The following is an 18,048-nucleotide window of genomic DNA, read 5'->3' as shown; positions in this document are numbered from 1 at the left end:
CATGGATTGCTATTGGTCTACTAAACCTCCAAACAGCCCAGGAATTAATCCCTAGAAAATATCTAGAAACACATTTCTGGTTTCAATTAACACCCATGACTTACTCACTCTCACCCATAGCCAGCAAAGGCCATCCTGTTTCCTCCCAAAGTTGTAGGAAGTCTCTGGCTCACATAAATGGGAGTAGACTAGGGTGGAGAATAAGAATCTTGTATCCTTCCAAGATTAAAAAGTTTAATTCCGAAGATGTGCGTAACAATGCTTGGATCTATAATTCCTTATAAAAATTGTTTTTCAAGTAAAATAAAAAGAATTTAAAATATTAATGTATTTAAACAGAGTATTTAACACTGTCAAGTACAAGGTTTTCCCAAACAGCACAACTTCCCTATTATGAAGCTTACCTTGAAGATGGCATTATATTTGAAGCCCTGAATTTTGTTGTAAACGGATTAGTTGACTCATAATCAAAATAGTCCTGCCGGTTTTCAGTAAATGCACTGGGCGATTTTAAGTCACAAGGACTATCAGATCCCCCATTGTTAAGTCTGTCAGCTTTTCTGCTATCTTTTTTCCCCGTCACTCTTTCGAATAAGCTCACTTTCTCCCTTTTCTCTCTTTTATTTTCTTTTCTTACTTCAACTGATTTTGAAAATAAACTCATGCTGCTGTCCCATGAGTCACTGCTTTCTTCAAATGGATTTTTCTTCCTTGGCAGTGTTGCAAATTTTTGGGGTAATGAAGCAGTCACGTTTGCAAATGGGTCATTCTGTCTTCCAAAGGAGGATTCACCTCCGTCCACAATGCTGTCAGGCTGGTTCATTTTAGAAGTATCAAAGCTTAATGTTCTTCGGTGTGGTGACTTGAGACTTCCTACAAATAAGTCTGTAGTTAGTACATAATCAGTGACACATTACATCACACATTTAACACGTTCTGTGTGCATTCTACTGCTTTTAGAATCATAGCAATTAGCTACTTAAAGGTATTAACCTTTAAAGTAATCATGGAAAACAACCAGGAAATAGTAAGGTATAGCAGTCAGAAGTATCTAGGCTAATAATCAGTGCATTGTTAAAACAATTAGTAATTTACTTAGCCCAGAAACCATTATATAAACAAACTATAATGTCAAAATTGGAGGATTTGTTGGCAAGAAAATGTTGCAAGTCCTCAGACTTGTTTCATCATTAGCAGTAAATTTCTTTTCTGACTTCTGAACATAAAAGTCCCCCCCCCCCAGGGTCTTTATGAAATAGTGGAATGTTCATTTATGCCATAGCCTTTTGAGATGAGAGAAGCAGCAGTAAAAACCAAAGCCAGGCCTTGAGAGGAGACTGGGACTCATTTTATTATCATCTAATAACATAAATACAAAGCAGACAAATTTTGCCCTCAGTGACCTTAGCAATTTGGGGTTTTATAAGCACTCAAACAATACTGGATAGATGACTACATGTAGAAAATATTACCAAGAAACTGAGATTTTTACTGTCTAACTTAAAATCTTAAACCATAAACACTAAGAGAGCTGTTGAGGGGACAAGTGGACAGGAGGTGACACTTACCGCTTTCCGGAACTACTCCAAAGCAATCTATCTGGCGACCAAGAAGATGTGTTTGACCTACGTTGCCAGACTTCAGTTTCTCAGATGTGTGGGATGCAGTTAAATCAGACATTGAATGTGCAGAAGAGAGTCTCTGAGGACCCAAAAGAAAAGGCTTTTTTGGCTTGGATTTCATCTGTATTTCAACACTGGAAAATTCGGTATTAGAATCAGGCATGTGAGTACTTGGAATGATTGCAGAAGATGTATCAGAAAATGTCCCATCATTTTTTCGACCTTTCATCTTGTCTTTTAATTTTGCAAAAGGAGATCTTGTTTTGTCCTTCATTGATAAGTCAAACATACTTGCTGTCATATTGTTCCTCATAAATTGAATATTGACCTTTATCTCACCCCTGTTTTTGACTCTTTTTCCTTGTTTGGATTCTAATCTAAACCACCTTTAAAGAGAAAAAAAAATCTATTGCAATACACAACAAAGAGACGATAGCAAATTTTATATAAAACAGTACATACAAATAACTTTTTAAAGGGGCTACACATCAAGACAACCCAAATGAATGTCATTCACTCAATTTAACACACACACACACATTCATTGTCTCTGTGATGTGACATATGGTGAAGAAATAGGTCTTTGGCAGTATGAGATTTCTGAGATAACCTTTTGTAATTTGAGAATTATTCATCATTAAAACATTCCATCAACAATTGCTACTATGTTTCCATATGGGGTGAATGCTACCAGCTGCTTAACATTAAAAGGAGGTAGAGACTATTCAAACTATTTCTGAGTACTACACAATGACAAATAATGATCACATTCTCATAATACTTAGCCTCCTTCCAAAATACTGAAAGTAAAAATTCATTAATACTGGAGACCCTTACTACAATTTTCTAGTCATTAAAATAGAAAATGCTATAATTCAAATTCACATAAAATAGAGTAAGATACACAAAATGAGTAAAACGTAACAAGTGACAAATGTGAAGTTTCCAAAGGGGAAAAGTTATAATGATTCATTAGAAACTATTTGCTTCATTATTGCTGCTGTTGATATTACTGAGCAAAAATTAGTTTTATAGAGTCAAATCATAGGCTTTCAGTCCCTTCAACATATCCTATTGCCTGTTTTGAAATGAGCTATAAGAAGCATTTTTCCTTTTCATTTTGTTTACAGTGGTTCTATCGCTGAGAAATTTTTCAGTTGTTAGTGTCACAAGTGGACAGTACACAGGGCAAACAGCCAAAGAAGCCTGCAAAATTAAGGCTGGAAAAGTTTCTACAATGTTTTCACATTACTTAGCAATGAAGCATGATATCCATTCCTGTAGACATATTATTTAAATATAGCTCTAAAAGATTTACAAATTTTCTTAGCTACAATGGAATGCTAATTTAATTGTACATTAAGTCTCTCATCTTTACCAACAGGAAATACCAAGAGAAGACTACATTTACTATACATCAAGTAGAAGATTGGCCCACAAGCCATTCCATAAGGTCAGAGAACTGACACAACATATATACCAGCTTCAGGAAAGTAACATGCAAGAGAAATATTCTCTTCATTAACTAAATTGAAGTAATTCAATCAGATGAAAACAAGCACTTTAAAATAGGAAACATTAATCTGAGATACTACCTTGAGAAAATTCCTTATATAAAGTAGTAAAATCTGATCAGAGGACAGAAGGAAATGATAGTAATGAATTGTAGGGTAGAGAACTGTAACAATAATACAAAATTGAGTTTTCAAAATGACTAGGAATGAAGCAAGAGTATTACACCAAGCAATGACCTCACAGTTTTGGAAAAACAAAGCCAGTTCAACAGGAGGAGAAACACTTCTGATATCTCAGAAATGCTTGCAACATCTCTGGCTATACAACAAACAGGTGAATACACCTCAGGAAATGTCCCTTGAACAAGCAAGTAAAAACAAATATGAGATTCCATGTACACAACAAATAAAGCAAGTCTGAGAAAGGAAAGGGATGAAGATAGACAAAGTTCAAAAAAGTTTAGAAATAAGATCAAATAAAATCACCTATTTTAACACTCTTATTTCTTTGATGAGGAAACTGAGGCAGAGAATGACACAACTTCCTAATGTCAGCTAAAGTAAGGGAAAAAAATCTAGCGGGCAAGAGTAACATCTGCAGGAACATAGAAGTTCCTCCTGTGTGCTAAGCCACACGTGTTAAAGTTAGCCACGTGGCTGCACACATTCCAGGATACTGGATTTAATCAGGAGATGTGAGAGCCAAAGAGGAAAGCAATATAGATTTTGTACTACTGAGTTTATGCTTCCTTCAAGGCACTTTGTCCTTAGCTAAATAAATGTTCGGTCCATTACTGTTTCTACAACTGTAATTTTAAGACCACCAAGCTACAACTCAATGGATGTGTGTCTTGTATTATTTTTTTTTAACTAGGGAACTCTAAAGAATTGGGTAAACTTTAAATAATAAGGCAGCTCTGCATGTGAATTCCATACTGTAAATACAGTGGGTTTTTTTTAATCCATCTACCAAAAACACCTGCCACGAATGTGAACACATATTTAAAAAGTAGGCATCACAAATAACTTTAACTGCTTTGTTTTTAAATTGATCTGAGAGAAGCCTTAATGAGACCTTCAAGAATCATTCCTGAGATAGCGTTTGTTTTCCCAGGGCTTCAAAAAGATAAAATGAAGACACAGCATTTGGGGGATTACTGGATTAATGCTGGGTCTTTTCACCTCTGGAGTGCTGAATTTAAACTGTACATGGCCTCTGTTCAATTTTCAGTGGGCACAGGTCCATGTTCAGAAACCACCACGCATGTGGGAACAATTCCCAAGCAATTGGTACTGTGTGGTCAGAAATGGACCAAGAATGGCAGAAAGGGTGCCAGAGGCCAGAAGGCCAGGAGGCAGGTGCACTGCAGACCCCAAAAAACCCCTAAAACTTGCATGTGTGAGTCATACCTAAATCTGGGGACTCTGACAGTTATTACTTTTCGCAAGTATTGAAAAAACAAAACAAAAAACGAGCATCACCTACTTAGGTTATTAAAAAAAAAAAGTCAATGGATATTACAAAATAGCATCAACGATTTTACCATTCTATTGTTAAACATTATATTAGTTCCTTAAATCTCCTGCCAAAACCAACCCAGACATCCATTAAGGGAGAGATACAGAAGTCTCTTTCCACTCAAAGGGTTCTGGCTCAGGCCCTTTTTCCCATCTCCTTGAAAGAAAAAATATTTTCAAGATATAAAAATAAGTAAAATAATAGTTTCAACCATCATACTTCTCTGCCTTTTATGGAATAAGTGGAAGACAAGATGTAAATACTTGTCATCTTCAATGTCAAAAAGGAAGGAGTGTCACACCCAGCAGTTCCATGGGACTTCTAAATCAGCTGGTAGCCTTCATCACTCAGACTCGTTTTCTAAAAAGCACTGGGGAATATGCTGACAAGGTTTAGCAATGTGCAGAATATTAAATATCTTTCTTGCAATACACTAGTGGCTTGAGTCTGTCTCTTACTGTGCCACATGTACAGCTGTGCTGGAAAAGGAAGCTATTAAATATATTAAAAATCTAGAAATATTACCAATAAAGATACCTCATCAAATATGAAGTCCCCCTCTATCCACAAAGAAAATGTAAAGGATTTAATAACATATGAAAACCACTTGAATGCAATAACACCACACGGCTTGTTGATAACATTTCAAAGCATTTCCCCCAAAAAAGTTCTAATCAATTTTATAGAGACCACAATATTAGAGCACTGCTTATGGCCAAACTTAATGTAACCTCGATGCTGCCAAAGACAATAATAAAGAAGAAACTTTAAAAGTTATTTTATACTCAGAATCTTTGGGTTCACAATTGGGCCTATTTAAACTTGGAAAATAGATGCTTTAGAAAACCACTATTAAAGTATAGTTAAATTTCAAGTTACAATATGCTTAAAAGTTTATACCCAAAGCACTTTATGTAGTATATATATATGTGTGTGTGTGTGTGTATATATATATATATATATAAAGTCACCCAAAAATGACCATTTGCAACAAATTATTTGGTTAAAAATTCATTTTAAATTTGATAAAGAATCCATAGGAGGAAAACAAATGCCACTTTGAAGTATCAGTTCAGTATACAATAATCACTGATAAATAAGCAACTTGACCCTCTTTTAAAAATATTTTCATCTCCTCAGTTTACTTGCCATTCTTTCTCTAGCATTCTTGGTATTTCTCATCTCTATCCTTTTACCTGACATATATTAAATCTTAGATAGAAAAAGGCCTGATTAAAAACAAAAGAAAACACAACTTTATAAAACTCCGAGTTTTTAAAGTCTGCTGGAAGGTATGTATGGAAAAAAAACAACAGAAGATAGATGTTCTATAATACAAGAAATTTATATGAGCTTAAAATTACCATTGCAGAGAGGTTTTCAAAGGGTAATAATTAATTTATAGCTATGATTGGAGGAAACACCAAAGCTACTTTGGAAATCTGAAGTCCTCTTACAAGTTGGACTCATTTTTCTCCCATAAATTACAGTGACCTTCACATTCCCTCAGACTAGAAAAACTCTAAGCTTAAAGATGGAGCAAGGTTATTTCTGAAAACATAACTTTTCAGTTGAAGACAATTACCGTCCTAGTATTTATATTTTGATTTCTTAAATTAACACAAGCTTGAAAAAAATCATACTAAAAATGCCATGTTTCCAGTGAGTAAGTTCATCATTGCAATATTTTAATCACTCCACTCTTCCGGCAGTTAATATGGTCAAAACACATCAGCTTTGTTGAACTATTATCTAAAGAAAATAATAGCTCCACTATATTGCAATTGAAAATGTCAGTGGGTTCAAGATTGAGGATGTTTGCCCATACTTTCAAAACTTTTTTCCTTTTCATAACTTTCTACTCTATGAAGATGTACTGACCCCCAAAAATGATTGAACTAAAATAAAAGCCAACAAGGTTTATAACGCTGAAAATAAAAGTCTTAAATCTGGTGATTACTCTTTGACAGCCACAGAGTTCAACACACAAATAAATATTAAGTTGTTGAATTTAATTTTCTGATTTTTCAGCTCATGGAAAATTGTGATGCTTAAATATCACAAATTATACCTACATTCGTTTTAGTTGTCAACACTGTGACCCAGATCTCTTACCAAAGACGTAATATTTTCTTAAGATCTAGTGCAAAATGTTCAAAATTAACAGACTTTTACCTTAAACAGAAATGAGAAAATGGCTCATCATTCCACTAAAGAATTTTCATTCCAACAGCTATTTTTACTTCAAAGTCATACAAATAAGATGCTTGAAACTGGGTCCTATTTCAAGCCCAGGACCAAATACATGTACAATTTCCCCCCAAACAGCAAATCTATAAATAAGATAGTTAAGCTCCCCCCACCCCAATCAAAATAAATTCCGTAACTTACTCTGTTTTCCTTCTTTGTTTGTCCTCAAAGATGTCATTGAGATTGATGGCCACCTGGCCTAAGAATTTATCCAAACCCACCAGGGACCTGTGCATCACTATGAGGAAAAGAATGTATTTCTCTGGGTTCCCCTGCACGAGTAACCCCGGCAGCTCAAAGGAGGCCTCTTCCTTCCAGACCGGCTCAAGGGTTTTCTCGGCTACGGACGTGGAGTACTTTTCTTTGCCCAGCTGAATGATAGTGTATGTGTCATTGGTGCCACTTCTGCCTTTCGGCTTCAGGTCTTTGGCTTGGAGCACTGTGACCTGCACGTGGGTTGGGAACCACTTCTGGGCTTGCTCGGACAGCATCTTTCCGGCCCTCGGGGCTCGGCGGCCCCGGGTTCCCGGCGCAGGCGGTGCCCCTCCCGCAGGGAGAGCTCGCGGCTCTAATCACCGCATCCTAAGGGCACTTGGGGGGAGCCGGGCTGGCGGGGGCTGGGGGGTGGGCGCCGGGGAACGGCCGCTGCGGGGATCCCTTTCCTCCCAGGCAGCGCCGGGGCCCGCATCACCTGGGCGCGCCCGCGCAGGCCTCCGCGCGGACGACCCGCGCCGCCACCGTCCCGCGGCGCCCGCGGCCGGCCGGCACCGGGCCGCGGGGAAACACCCGGGCTGCGGGCGGCAGGTGAGGCCTGGCCGCCCGCCCGAGGCCCGCGGTGGAGGGCGGCCGCCCGCCCTGCCAGGCCTCCCCCCGGCCTGCCGCCGGCTTCCCCACAGCCGGGGCCGCCCCACGCCTCCGCGCGTCTCCGCTGCCCCGCCGCACCCGCGAGCCCGGCCCGGCTCCTCCTCCGACCCCGCTAATACGAACCGCCGGCGGCCCGCGGCCTCGCCCGGCCCGCGCTCTCCCGGCCCGTCCCTCCGCCCCTCGCCGCGCCTCGGCTCCTCCCCTCGGGCGGGGGCGGGTCACCGAGCACGGTGGCCGGTCGGCCAGGGGCCGCCCCGGCGCGGGCGCCAGCGGGACCTGAGGAGGGCCTCAAGCTGCGGAGCCGCGGGTTCCGCGGGCTCGGGACTCGGCCAGGCCGGGCGGGCGGCGCCAGGCACCGGGGAGAGCGGCGGCCGCGGCACTTCCGGGTTGGCCTGCTCCGTGTTGCTCTCCGCAGCGCGAGGGGCGGGGCCGGGCGGGGCCGCGGGGTCAGAGGTCAGCGCCTCCCAGGTTGCCGTGGCGACCGGAGCGCGGCGCAGGATGCGGCCGCCCGGGAGCACCTGCTTGGGTTCTCAGTGCGGCTCGGGCCTGGACCGCGGCCCCGGGGCCTGGCAGACCCAGAGAGCCCGCCAAGAGAGGGCGAGGACCGGTCCTGAGGAGATCACGCGACCCTGCAGTCCGCCCTGGCCACGGAGAGATCTAGTTTCTATGAGAAGGGGGGGTGGGGAACATCTGTCCTTGTTCTGCCTGCCGTGGATGCCCAGTGCCTGGCATGGAGCTGGTGCCCCACACCTGGTGGAACAAATAGGTCCTCTTCACTGATGGCAACCGGCCTTGTGCCCACCTCTATCCATCGATCCGTTATGAAAAGACAGACGAGAGCCTGACAACTGACTACAAATGACAGCCTTCGTCCAGACAAAGGGAGAAGGAGGCAGATAAAAGATTCCCAAAGGAATGGGGGGTGGTGGGGGGGGGGGGGGGAGGTTCGTCAAGATGGTGGCAGCGGCCGGGCCTGGTTGCTGGCTTTCCCTTTGCCACATTTGGGCTGTGTGACCTTGCTCAAGTCATTTCCCCACACCAAAGCGCCCCGAGCGCTCTCACAGTGGCCAACATGCACCAGCTCTGGGAATGTGCATCATCGGGGAGGACGATGAGATAATAGATGATGCCTGAGCTCCCTGCTTAGCCCTCTATTTCTCGGTCATGAGAGACACTTAGATACAGCATCTTTTGGCCTTTATTTGTGTCCGTGTCTTCCCTGGGAAATTCTAAACTCTGCCCACTACTTGGTGTACCGTGTAAAGCCTTCTTTGAGCTAAGCATTCAGTAGGCGAGCTAGCTAATTTATTGGATGGTTTCATGCCTTTTCTTCCTTTATGGGGCTCATTTCGAGTAAAATTATACGAGAGATGTGAAAACAATTTTCTTCGACATATACAGTATCCTATTTATTGCTTTCAGGCCAGGTTTAAAACATCTCCAGTTGAGGCAGAATGCTTCATCCCTGGGAGACAGCATCGGAAAAGACCATGTGTGGAAAGCAGAGCAAAGTCTTCCTATTGAGCTTGTAGCATCTGGACCCCAGAGTGGGCAGTTGTCAACTCAACTTGAAAGAAAAATATTCCTAGGGATTTGTTTGTTTTTTTTTTAAAGGAGTACATTAGAATCATCAGGAGTGGAATGTCACCAGGATTTCTAAGGAGAAAAAAAAATGATACCTGAAACTTATAAAAAATAAAATAGGCATCATGAAATCCAACTTTGTTAAGTTTAGAAGTTTTCAAACTTGCATTTTAAAGGCTACATATCTCTATTAAATGTTGTAATTAAATAAACAATAAGCAATTAGTTATAATAGTAGATGTGTGTTTCTACAGAGCTTAGATTGTTTGGTAAGCTTTATTAATGATTATAAACTTGTTTACAAGTATCATTTCACTCATCTCCAAAAGAAAGCTATCTCTAGGGTGGAAGCTGGCAGCAACAATTCATAACAATGCAATAACAGACTCCAACACAATCCAGAGAATACTCTAAAGGCCAGAGCTGAACAACTGGATTGCTAACATCTTCCTGTCACACCTAAATTTCTTTTGAGTTTTCCTCAAATCTGGTAAAGCTCAAATTATTTACTCTTACTCACAGGCAAGATCAGAAGTTTCTGGAAGCCAGAAAAAGAAAACAGTGTGGTTTTGCCCATGAGGGAAACAAATAATAATAAAAAATGAGCTTTATAGAATCTGGAATTTCATTGTAAAAGGAAGTCATTTCCTAAAGTGTTTCTTTTTTTATTACATTAAGAGGATAAAACATGTTAGTTGGGCCAAGTATATAGTAAAAAAAAAATAATGGCCATTACATAAGATCTGAGATCAAAGTAGTTCTGCAAAAATGTTTATTGTCTTGCAAGACAGTTTTAAATTTTTTATTAATTTTAAGATGTATGTGGACAGTAATTTAAAAGGGAAAGGATTGTGTGCATACGGACTACAGGCCCAAACTCATGACAACCCCCTTTTTATGACTGTCATTATCCTATTACTTAATGATATATCCAGAAATGTTTTGTGCCATTCCAAAGTCAAGAGCTTGGGAAAAATGGCATCTTTTGTGGAAAGAAAATGCTGGAAATTCTGATTTTTAAATTGTTACAATACTCCTTGTTTTGAACACAATGAATGAGAATAGCTTGAGCAGAAAGTTAAAGTGATCAACATTTTTCCCCCAAGAGTGGAGGATTTCACAGACAAAAAAAAAAAAGCTGCACTGTATGACAATTCTTAGTAAAGTCCCATGAGAGGATTTATTCCAAGCATTATGGAAGACTTTCCTGTTGGACATGAGTATCTCTAAAATCATGTATTACACATCTCCTGTAGGAAAATTATGTTCTCAGTGTTTAAATAGCCCCCAAGGACCAAGAGTGTTAATGATCCCATATACATTATGTAATGGGTATTACTTTCCAGATGGAGATACAGAAACATAAGGTCAGCAAGAAGAATTCCCAAGTTATTACAATCTTCAGACCTCAGATGCATACACTCACAACTGAAATGTATATGAAGTTCATATGTTTACAGCAAAATCCCAGCCAGAATTACATTGATAAATCTCTACAGAACTGACAAAAATAGAAATGTATTTGGGAAATTAACTTGAAGTTATGATAGCAGTGGACTGGTAAGAAGATTTTGGGTAAAAGTTTTGCTTTCATCACTGGGTTGATTAATTTGCCTTCTGGTCATGAGCAGTCGAAGGATGGGGTCCCTGATGGATAGGAAGGTACATGACCAGTCAGCAGCCTGGGCCTCAAGCCCAGGTTTGCCTATTACACATACGTATCTTTAGGGAAGTGATTTTTCTTCATTTGGGTCATCTATAAGAGTCTGTAACTTAAACACCCACCAAAACAGTCTCTAACATTTAATAATTCTAACTAGTACATCCACAATGTAAAGAAGCAACTTGCGTTATAATTATGTAACTGAACTAAAAATAAACTAAAGCAAATTTCCTTTTATGTAACTTACTAATGAAGGATTCTCTAATTCCGTAGGGGGGGGGGGGGCGGGGAGAATATATTCTTCAAGACATACTGAGTGTTCTTTCTCTCAAATGAAAGTAATTAATTAGCACAGAGGAAATAAATATAACTTTCCTTAATGGTCCCTGCATGAGGAAATTAACACCAGTAGCTCAAGAAAGAAAAAATTAGATGCAAATGGAAGTTATTTTGAAAAGCCTTAAGCTTTTCACTTGTAGTAATAAACAATTTCTATCCATGTCATTTGTAGCTTCTTTGAACTATGAAGACATGTGGGAGAAAGTAAGAACTTATATAACAGAGAGATATGTAGGATATCTCATTCTCTTCTTTATGGTATTATACTACATTGTAGAATTTTTACGCCCTTCAACAATGCATATTAAGGCATAGAACAGGAATATATTTCTCTTCACTGTTATGTGGTATCGGATGAGATAAATAAGCTCTATCTAATCTCTTGTTCTCCCTAAGAATATTTAAGTTGTTCCCAATTTTTTCAGCTATCACAAACAATACTGCTTACACGTATATTTTATGGCTCCTGGGTACAAGTACAGAGGGTTTTTTTTTTGTATTTTATTTTATTTTTGTCATTGTATCTATTTTGACAATTGGCCAATTATTGTAAGTTTGCCAGTACTGTTGTAAAAAAAAAAATCCATCGGTTCAGATGTCAAAAGAGCTGAGTTCTAATCTTGGTTCTATGAACTACAGACCTGGAAAAGCCTTAATTGTCCAGATCTCAGTGACCTCTTCCCAACTCTATTGCTCTCAAATTATTTGTCTTCAATGTTCAATTGTCTCTGTCTTTCCAAAATCTTCTGGACCACTGATACTGATAGAGATTTAAGTGGGAGTTAATAAGGATTGGAGAATTTTGGTTATTACTGAAAGAAATGACTATCAGGATTACACTGATTTATCATCCTTGGGCATTGTAAACACTTGTAAATTCATTTATGTATAAAGTCAAAAGTGAGATTTAAAAAAACTTGCAAGGATTTTATTTATATTTCTGGAATACATGATACTTTTGGACTACATAACCATTTGGAGAGAGTTTAACTGGTGGGCTACTGGCATAAACAAATGGTGGGCTGGGCACAGTTGTTCATGCCTGTAATCCTAGTTACTCAAGAGGCTGAGATCTGAAGATCGTGGTTCAAAGCCAGTTGGGCTGACAAATCCAAGAGTGTCTTATCTCCAATTAACCAGGAAAAAGCCGGAAGTGGAGCTGTGACTCAAATGGTAGTGCTTCAGCCTTGAATGAAAACACTAAATGAAAGCATGAATCCATGAGTTCAAGCCCCAGTACCGGTGCATGCGCGTGCACACACACATAAACACACATGCACACACACACACACACACACACGTTTCTCTCCCTGTTGAAGATCTAATCCTTTCTGCATTTTCACTTGCATTGAACAAAATTAAAGGCTTTTAAAGTATTTGTTATTATTTATCTTGTTAGATCTTGTGTATTTGATGTACATTCTAGGGGGCAAAATGACACAATGACAAAATAGATCGAACTCTTCTCATTCCGAGGTCAATGTTAAATCAGTTCTTTGAAAGCAATCTTCAACTGACCTAAGCAATGTCTTTGCCTATCTGAATATCTGATACCGAAGTATTTTTTACCTAAGTTTATGTGCTTTATCTTTCCCGTGCTCTGGGTTAGGTCACCTTCAGAGCACCACAGGTTAAAGAAGGACCAGTGTAACCCTCATTTTCTAGCAATCAAGAATTACGGCCCGTGTGCACAGCTAAAAGGAAACATAGAAGTCTCTGTAGGCCTTGCTTGCATCACACTTGGAAAGCAGGTCCTCCACATCGTTTGAACAGCTCTTGTATTTCAATTGGCTTTAAGAACTATCAGAGCATTGTTACCTAATGCCAGGGTCTGAAGCTGCTGTGGTGAAAAGCACAGAGACAAGCAAACAAAAAGCCATCCCGTTTTCAACTCCTGCCATTCTCAGGTAAATAGCAGTCTGTGCTGTGGTGCTAAGCATCTGTAAATGACAGAGGGACAGAAATGTTACTGAACCTTATACATGGAAAGATTCGAGGACATCACTAAATTCTTCAGTTTCCTAGACAAAAAGACACGAATGCTAACGTTCCACCCTTGGTGGGAACATGGTGGACTTTCCTTCAGAAGACCAAGCTTACAAATCACTCCAACCTAGGTTATACACTGCTGAAGATTAGAGCACAATAGTCCACAAACAGGAAAGAATTGTATAAATAGAAAATTTATTGTGGTTTTAGGCTTACGATACTAGATGTATACATATTAGCATTAACATGTTTTCCTCCAATATAAATATTTGCCTACAATAATACCAATTGAATGGATGTAAAGACAAGAGAATTTTAGTTTATCATCATTGAAACTGGATTAGAGCCAACCTTATAAAATACAACACTTATAAAGCACAAATAGGAACTGGGGTAGCTATGTAAATAAATGCATGTGACAGATCAAAACTGACCAAAACAAAACTATAGAATAAGATATAAAGACAGGGAAAATACAAATTTACTGTGAAAGGACAGAGCCAGTGCCTTCTTGAGAAAATGTGCTTTAACACATGCATGTGTGAAAAGTTGGTAGTGTCTTCTTTTTCTTTTGCTTTCTCTCTTTTTTTTTTTGGGGGGGGGGGGTTGGTCATTGGGCTTGAACTCAGGGCCTGGGCACTGTCCCTGAACTCTTTTGCTAGCTAGCACTCTACCACTCTTCTGGTTTTCTGGTGGTTAACGGGCAATAAGCATCTCAGGGACTTCCCTGTCTGGGCTGGCTTTGAACCACAATCCTCAGATCTAAGCCTTCTGAGTAGCTGGAATTACAGGCATGAGTCAATAGGGCATGGCTCAGGCTGGTAACATCTTGGGAAGGGCTTATACCTTTCTCATTGCTAGTCATTGACATTCCCCTTGTGACTCGCCTCCCAGTTCCAGGCAGGGACTAGGAGAGCCAAGGTATATAAGCATCAGTTCTCAGCTTTTCCATCTCAAAGCACACCGGGCCCCAGTATCTATGGGTATGTGGCTCCAAGAAGAACACCCTTAAGGGAATGCCATGAATGTTCACTCAAGATGCATAGAGTACAATATTGAAATCACTCTGATTTACCTCCACCATACTTGCAGTAAGCACTGAGCAGCTACAACCTGAAATCATGTGAGGAAGGCTACATCACTGTCACAAAATTTACTGCTGAACACATTAATACTGCTCACCAAAAACTAGATCATATTCCATGTTTCTTCTCTCAAATATAAAAGATGCCTGATTTATTTCCCCCATAACTTTTGCCAAAGACATGCCACCTGTCAGCAAATCTCAAATTTTCATTTTATTACTTCCATTAAGTTCATTTGTTTTTTCCTTGCTTTTGGGTACCATTGGCTTTGGGGAAGCAGATTTACACAAAATTAAGGGCAGGTAAACAACCATCCCCCAAACACAGGACTGAGTGCTTGTGTGTGCCCTGAACTCTGCGATATGCACGTGGGAATTTACAACTTGGGAGTTTGCTATTTCTTTTGATTTTCTTTATTTTTGACAGTGCTTGACTGAAATCGCATGCTATAAAACCGTATTTAAGGCTGACTTACTGTACACAGTAGAGAAGAGGAACAAACCCCAAATTCATATAGAAAGTAAAGAATTTGGGAAGGTAACCAATACAAGGACCAGGTTAGACCTGAGTGTCACTGTGGAAGTTGTCAGAAGGTCAAGGTGTTTGGACAGGTTAAATGTCCAAGACCTTCATGCTCTGTCTCCTCCCTTACTGGTCCTGAGACCTGGGCAATCAGTGGGAGATTCCAGATGATTGTGGGCTTGCAAAAGTGGTTCTCCTTTGTATCTTGACTCTTAGGAGGGATGTTCAAGTGGGTAAAGTCTCAGAGCTCCCCAGACCATACACCACGTTGGCTCAGAGCAGCTATGGAAGCAGTAGAGTAGGAACAAAGGGGACTCTAAGCAGAGAGGGTCTGAGGAAACCTCATGAGCCTCCTGCCATCAAAGAGGCCCCAGAGAACCTCTGAGAGTTTCATCTGTTCATGAAAGTGGTTCAAAAAGGGATGCTAGATCTAAAAGATGCTCCAGGTTGGGATTCCTAGGTCCGGAGTCCATGAGTCAAGGATGAGGGACTGACCATGTAGGAACTTCCCACAATTGGATGCTAATGGCAACTGATGCTCACAGCTATACGTCTGCCCAAGCTCCTCCCTGAGGCCTCAACTTCAACCTTGTTTTTAAACTTTACTTTCAGTTTCAAGAAAAAGGAGGAGGAAGAAACTCTTACCTGAAACAACATTTTAATTAATATTTACAGTCTAAGGGCTGGCTTGTGCTTATTGTGTCAGTTTGTCAGGAGGAACAGATTGGGAGAATCACATTTCAAGGCCAGCCAGAGCAAAACGTTGGCAAGATCTCATATCAACAGCAAAGAAAAAGCAAGACTGGAGGCATGGCTTAGCACATAAGCACCTTCCTAGCAAATGTGAGGCCCTATCCAAATCACCAAAAACAGAAAAGTAACTAACTTGATTATACTGTATATACTTGATTATACTGTATTTATATATATGTGATTATACTCCCATAGTTGCTTCTCTATTTTTTTCCAAAGAAAAACTTCTTGAAGACTTTGTACTTGCTTATCTCCCATATTCTCTTCAACACACTCCAATTAGATTTTTGTCTTCACTATTCTACACCTGCATATTACCAGGGTCAATTTCGAGTCTTCGTATTAGTTAGCTAATTAGCACCAGCTGGTATTTGTCATCCATTGGTACAAGTTGGTGGTTAAATGCATAAAGCAAAGATATCTTAGAAGTGTTCCCAAGTTCAGAGCAATGGCCAACCCCATTATAACATTTGGTGTGTCCTAGTATGCAGTCTCTGACATATGGTCCATAAGTGATGTAGACAAAACCAAAGGCTGGTTTACTATGCGTAACATCTAGTGCATTCATTAATTATGTATAAGATATGTTTTATATTCATCCAATGTATCAGCTATAAAACTTATTAGGTAACAAATTTGTTTCTCTAAAAATCCTGACTGCTAGAATCCTGTGTAGTTTTTCATATCCCAGTGCGTTTTAGATTTAACTTCTGCATATCAGAGAGAACACGTGCCATTTGTCTCTCTGATCTTGGCTTACCTTGCTTACCATGATTTGTTCTAGTTCTGTCCATATCCCTGAAAATGACATTATTTTATTCTTTCTATAGCTATGTAAAATTCCATTGCACATAGGTACCACATTTTTGGGGATCCACCTATCTGTTGTGGGGCATCTGGGTTGCTTCCAAATCAAAGTGAACTATGCAACTCGTGGTGGAGATGGGAGGGAGGGAATGGGAGAGAATGAGGGAACAGATGACACTGTAGGAAAGGAAATGTACTTATTACCTGAAGCATGCAAATGTATCCCCTCTGTATAGCACCTCTATAATAACAATAAAGTAAATTAATTTAAAAAATCCTGAGTGCTCAAAAAAGCACTAATTTGATAGCTCTTGAAAGACACATAAGTCTTAAATATAAGAGCTTGGATCTTGGCATATATATTTGTGACCTGAGATATTTCTCAGATCTAGTGACATATAAAATAAGCCTATAATTTTATGAACACAGGGTATCTATTTACGTACATATGCAATTTGTATATGTTCAGTATCATATGTTATTACAAATATATAAGTATTACATGATGTTGCTATATTATAAATTCATAAGTATATAATTACATAAAAACAATATAGACTATGTATAATTAATGTTTCATTTTATACACATGCATATAATTATAGGTTCTTTTGGCTGAAACCTGAGACTCACAGCAGTTCATTTGTATACCATGGTTTCATTATGTTGATCTACTTGAAACAAAATTAAAGACAAAGAATTTTGTGGTTATTTAAACCTAAAAGCCAATCCTGAGCTAGACTTGTTGGAGACCAGAGCTGGGACTCCAGTCTTGGCAGCAGGAGGCCCTGGCTGACTCAGGCAATACACCATTCATATTCCTCCACCCAGCTCTTTCCCCTGTGTCACTATCTTCTCACTGTGTTTTGTCTCATCACCTCTCAGATCTTCCCTATTTCTGTTGCCTTCTTCATCTTAATACTCCCTCTTCTTGATGCACTGACCTTCAGCTTTCATTTTTGAGTCCGAGAGAAGAGAGAGAGAGAGAGAGAGAGAGAAAGAGAATGTGTGTGTGTGTGTGTGTGTGTGTGTGTGTGTGTGTGTGTGTGTGTGTTCAGGGCCCATCTCCATGTTCCTTGAGGCAGATCTCATAGCATCTCAGGCTCTAAGCCATGAGTCTGTGCATGAATGGTGGGAGAAAACTGGGGCTTCTCTCCAGCAGAGAAATTTCCTAGTTGGGTAGTAATGTGTAGGGCCCAGTGCCCTTGGACTGCACTATTGGTTGACAGATGTGATGATTGATAAATATATAAAACATATTAAAGCACAGGCATCGGAGGCTTTTGGTGTCATTCAAATTTCAGGGTCAAGCTTCATTTAGGAACAAAGATGCATTCTCCTCAGCTTAAAAGAGAAACAAAGTTTTCAAAATCACCAAATGTAAGCTCTTAGAGATGTTTATGAAAGATGCACATACTACTCAAAGTATTTTGTTCTCTATAGCCTATTAATGTTTATACAGTTTCTTCTTTCAATGGTTGGATCGATAATAACTTTGCAAATTACAATTGCTAATATTCTCTAGGGCAGAGATTTT

General features: G+C 39.8%; 1 protein-coding gene across 3 annotated transcripts in view; it reads right to left on the bottom strand.

Annotated features, from left to right (window-relative positions):
- The window catches only part of Rab11fip2 (RAB11 family interacting protein 2), a 37,587-nt gene extending 30,043 nt beyond the window's left edge, over window positions 1-7,544 (bottom strand). For 2 of the 3 annotated variants that reach the window (XM_048338155.1, XM_048338157.1), the window contains exons 1-3: window positions 7,047-7,544; window positions 1,569-2,008; window positions 405-873 (exon numbers count right to left, since the gene is read on the bottom strand). In XM_048338155.1, the coding sequence (XP_048194112.1) occupies window positions 405-873; window positions 1,569-2,008; window positions 7,047-7,396 (1,259 nt within the window). In that variant the 5' untranslated portion in view covers window positions 7,397-7,544. The remainder of the gene's footprint in view (window positions 1-404; window positions 874-1,568; window positions 2,009-7,046) is intronic. The other variant, XM_048338156.1, reaches the window with a different exon arrangement.
- Window positions 7,545-18,048: the final 10,504 nt, after the last annotated feature.

This window comes from Perognathus longimembris, chromosome 2 (genome assembly GCF_023159225.1).
Source record: "Perognathus longimembris pacificus isolate PPM17 chromosome 2, ASM2315922v1, whole genome shotgun sequence".
NCBI lineage: Eukaryota > Metazoa > Chordata > Mammalia > Rodentia > Heteromyidae > Perognathus > Perognathus longimembris.
This window is presented reverse-complemented; position numbering and strand designations above follow the sequence as displayed.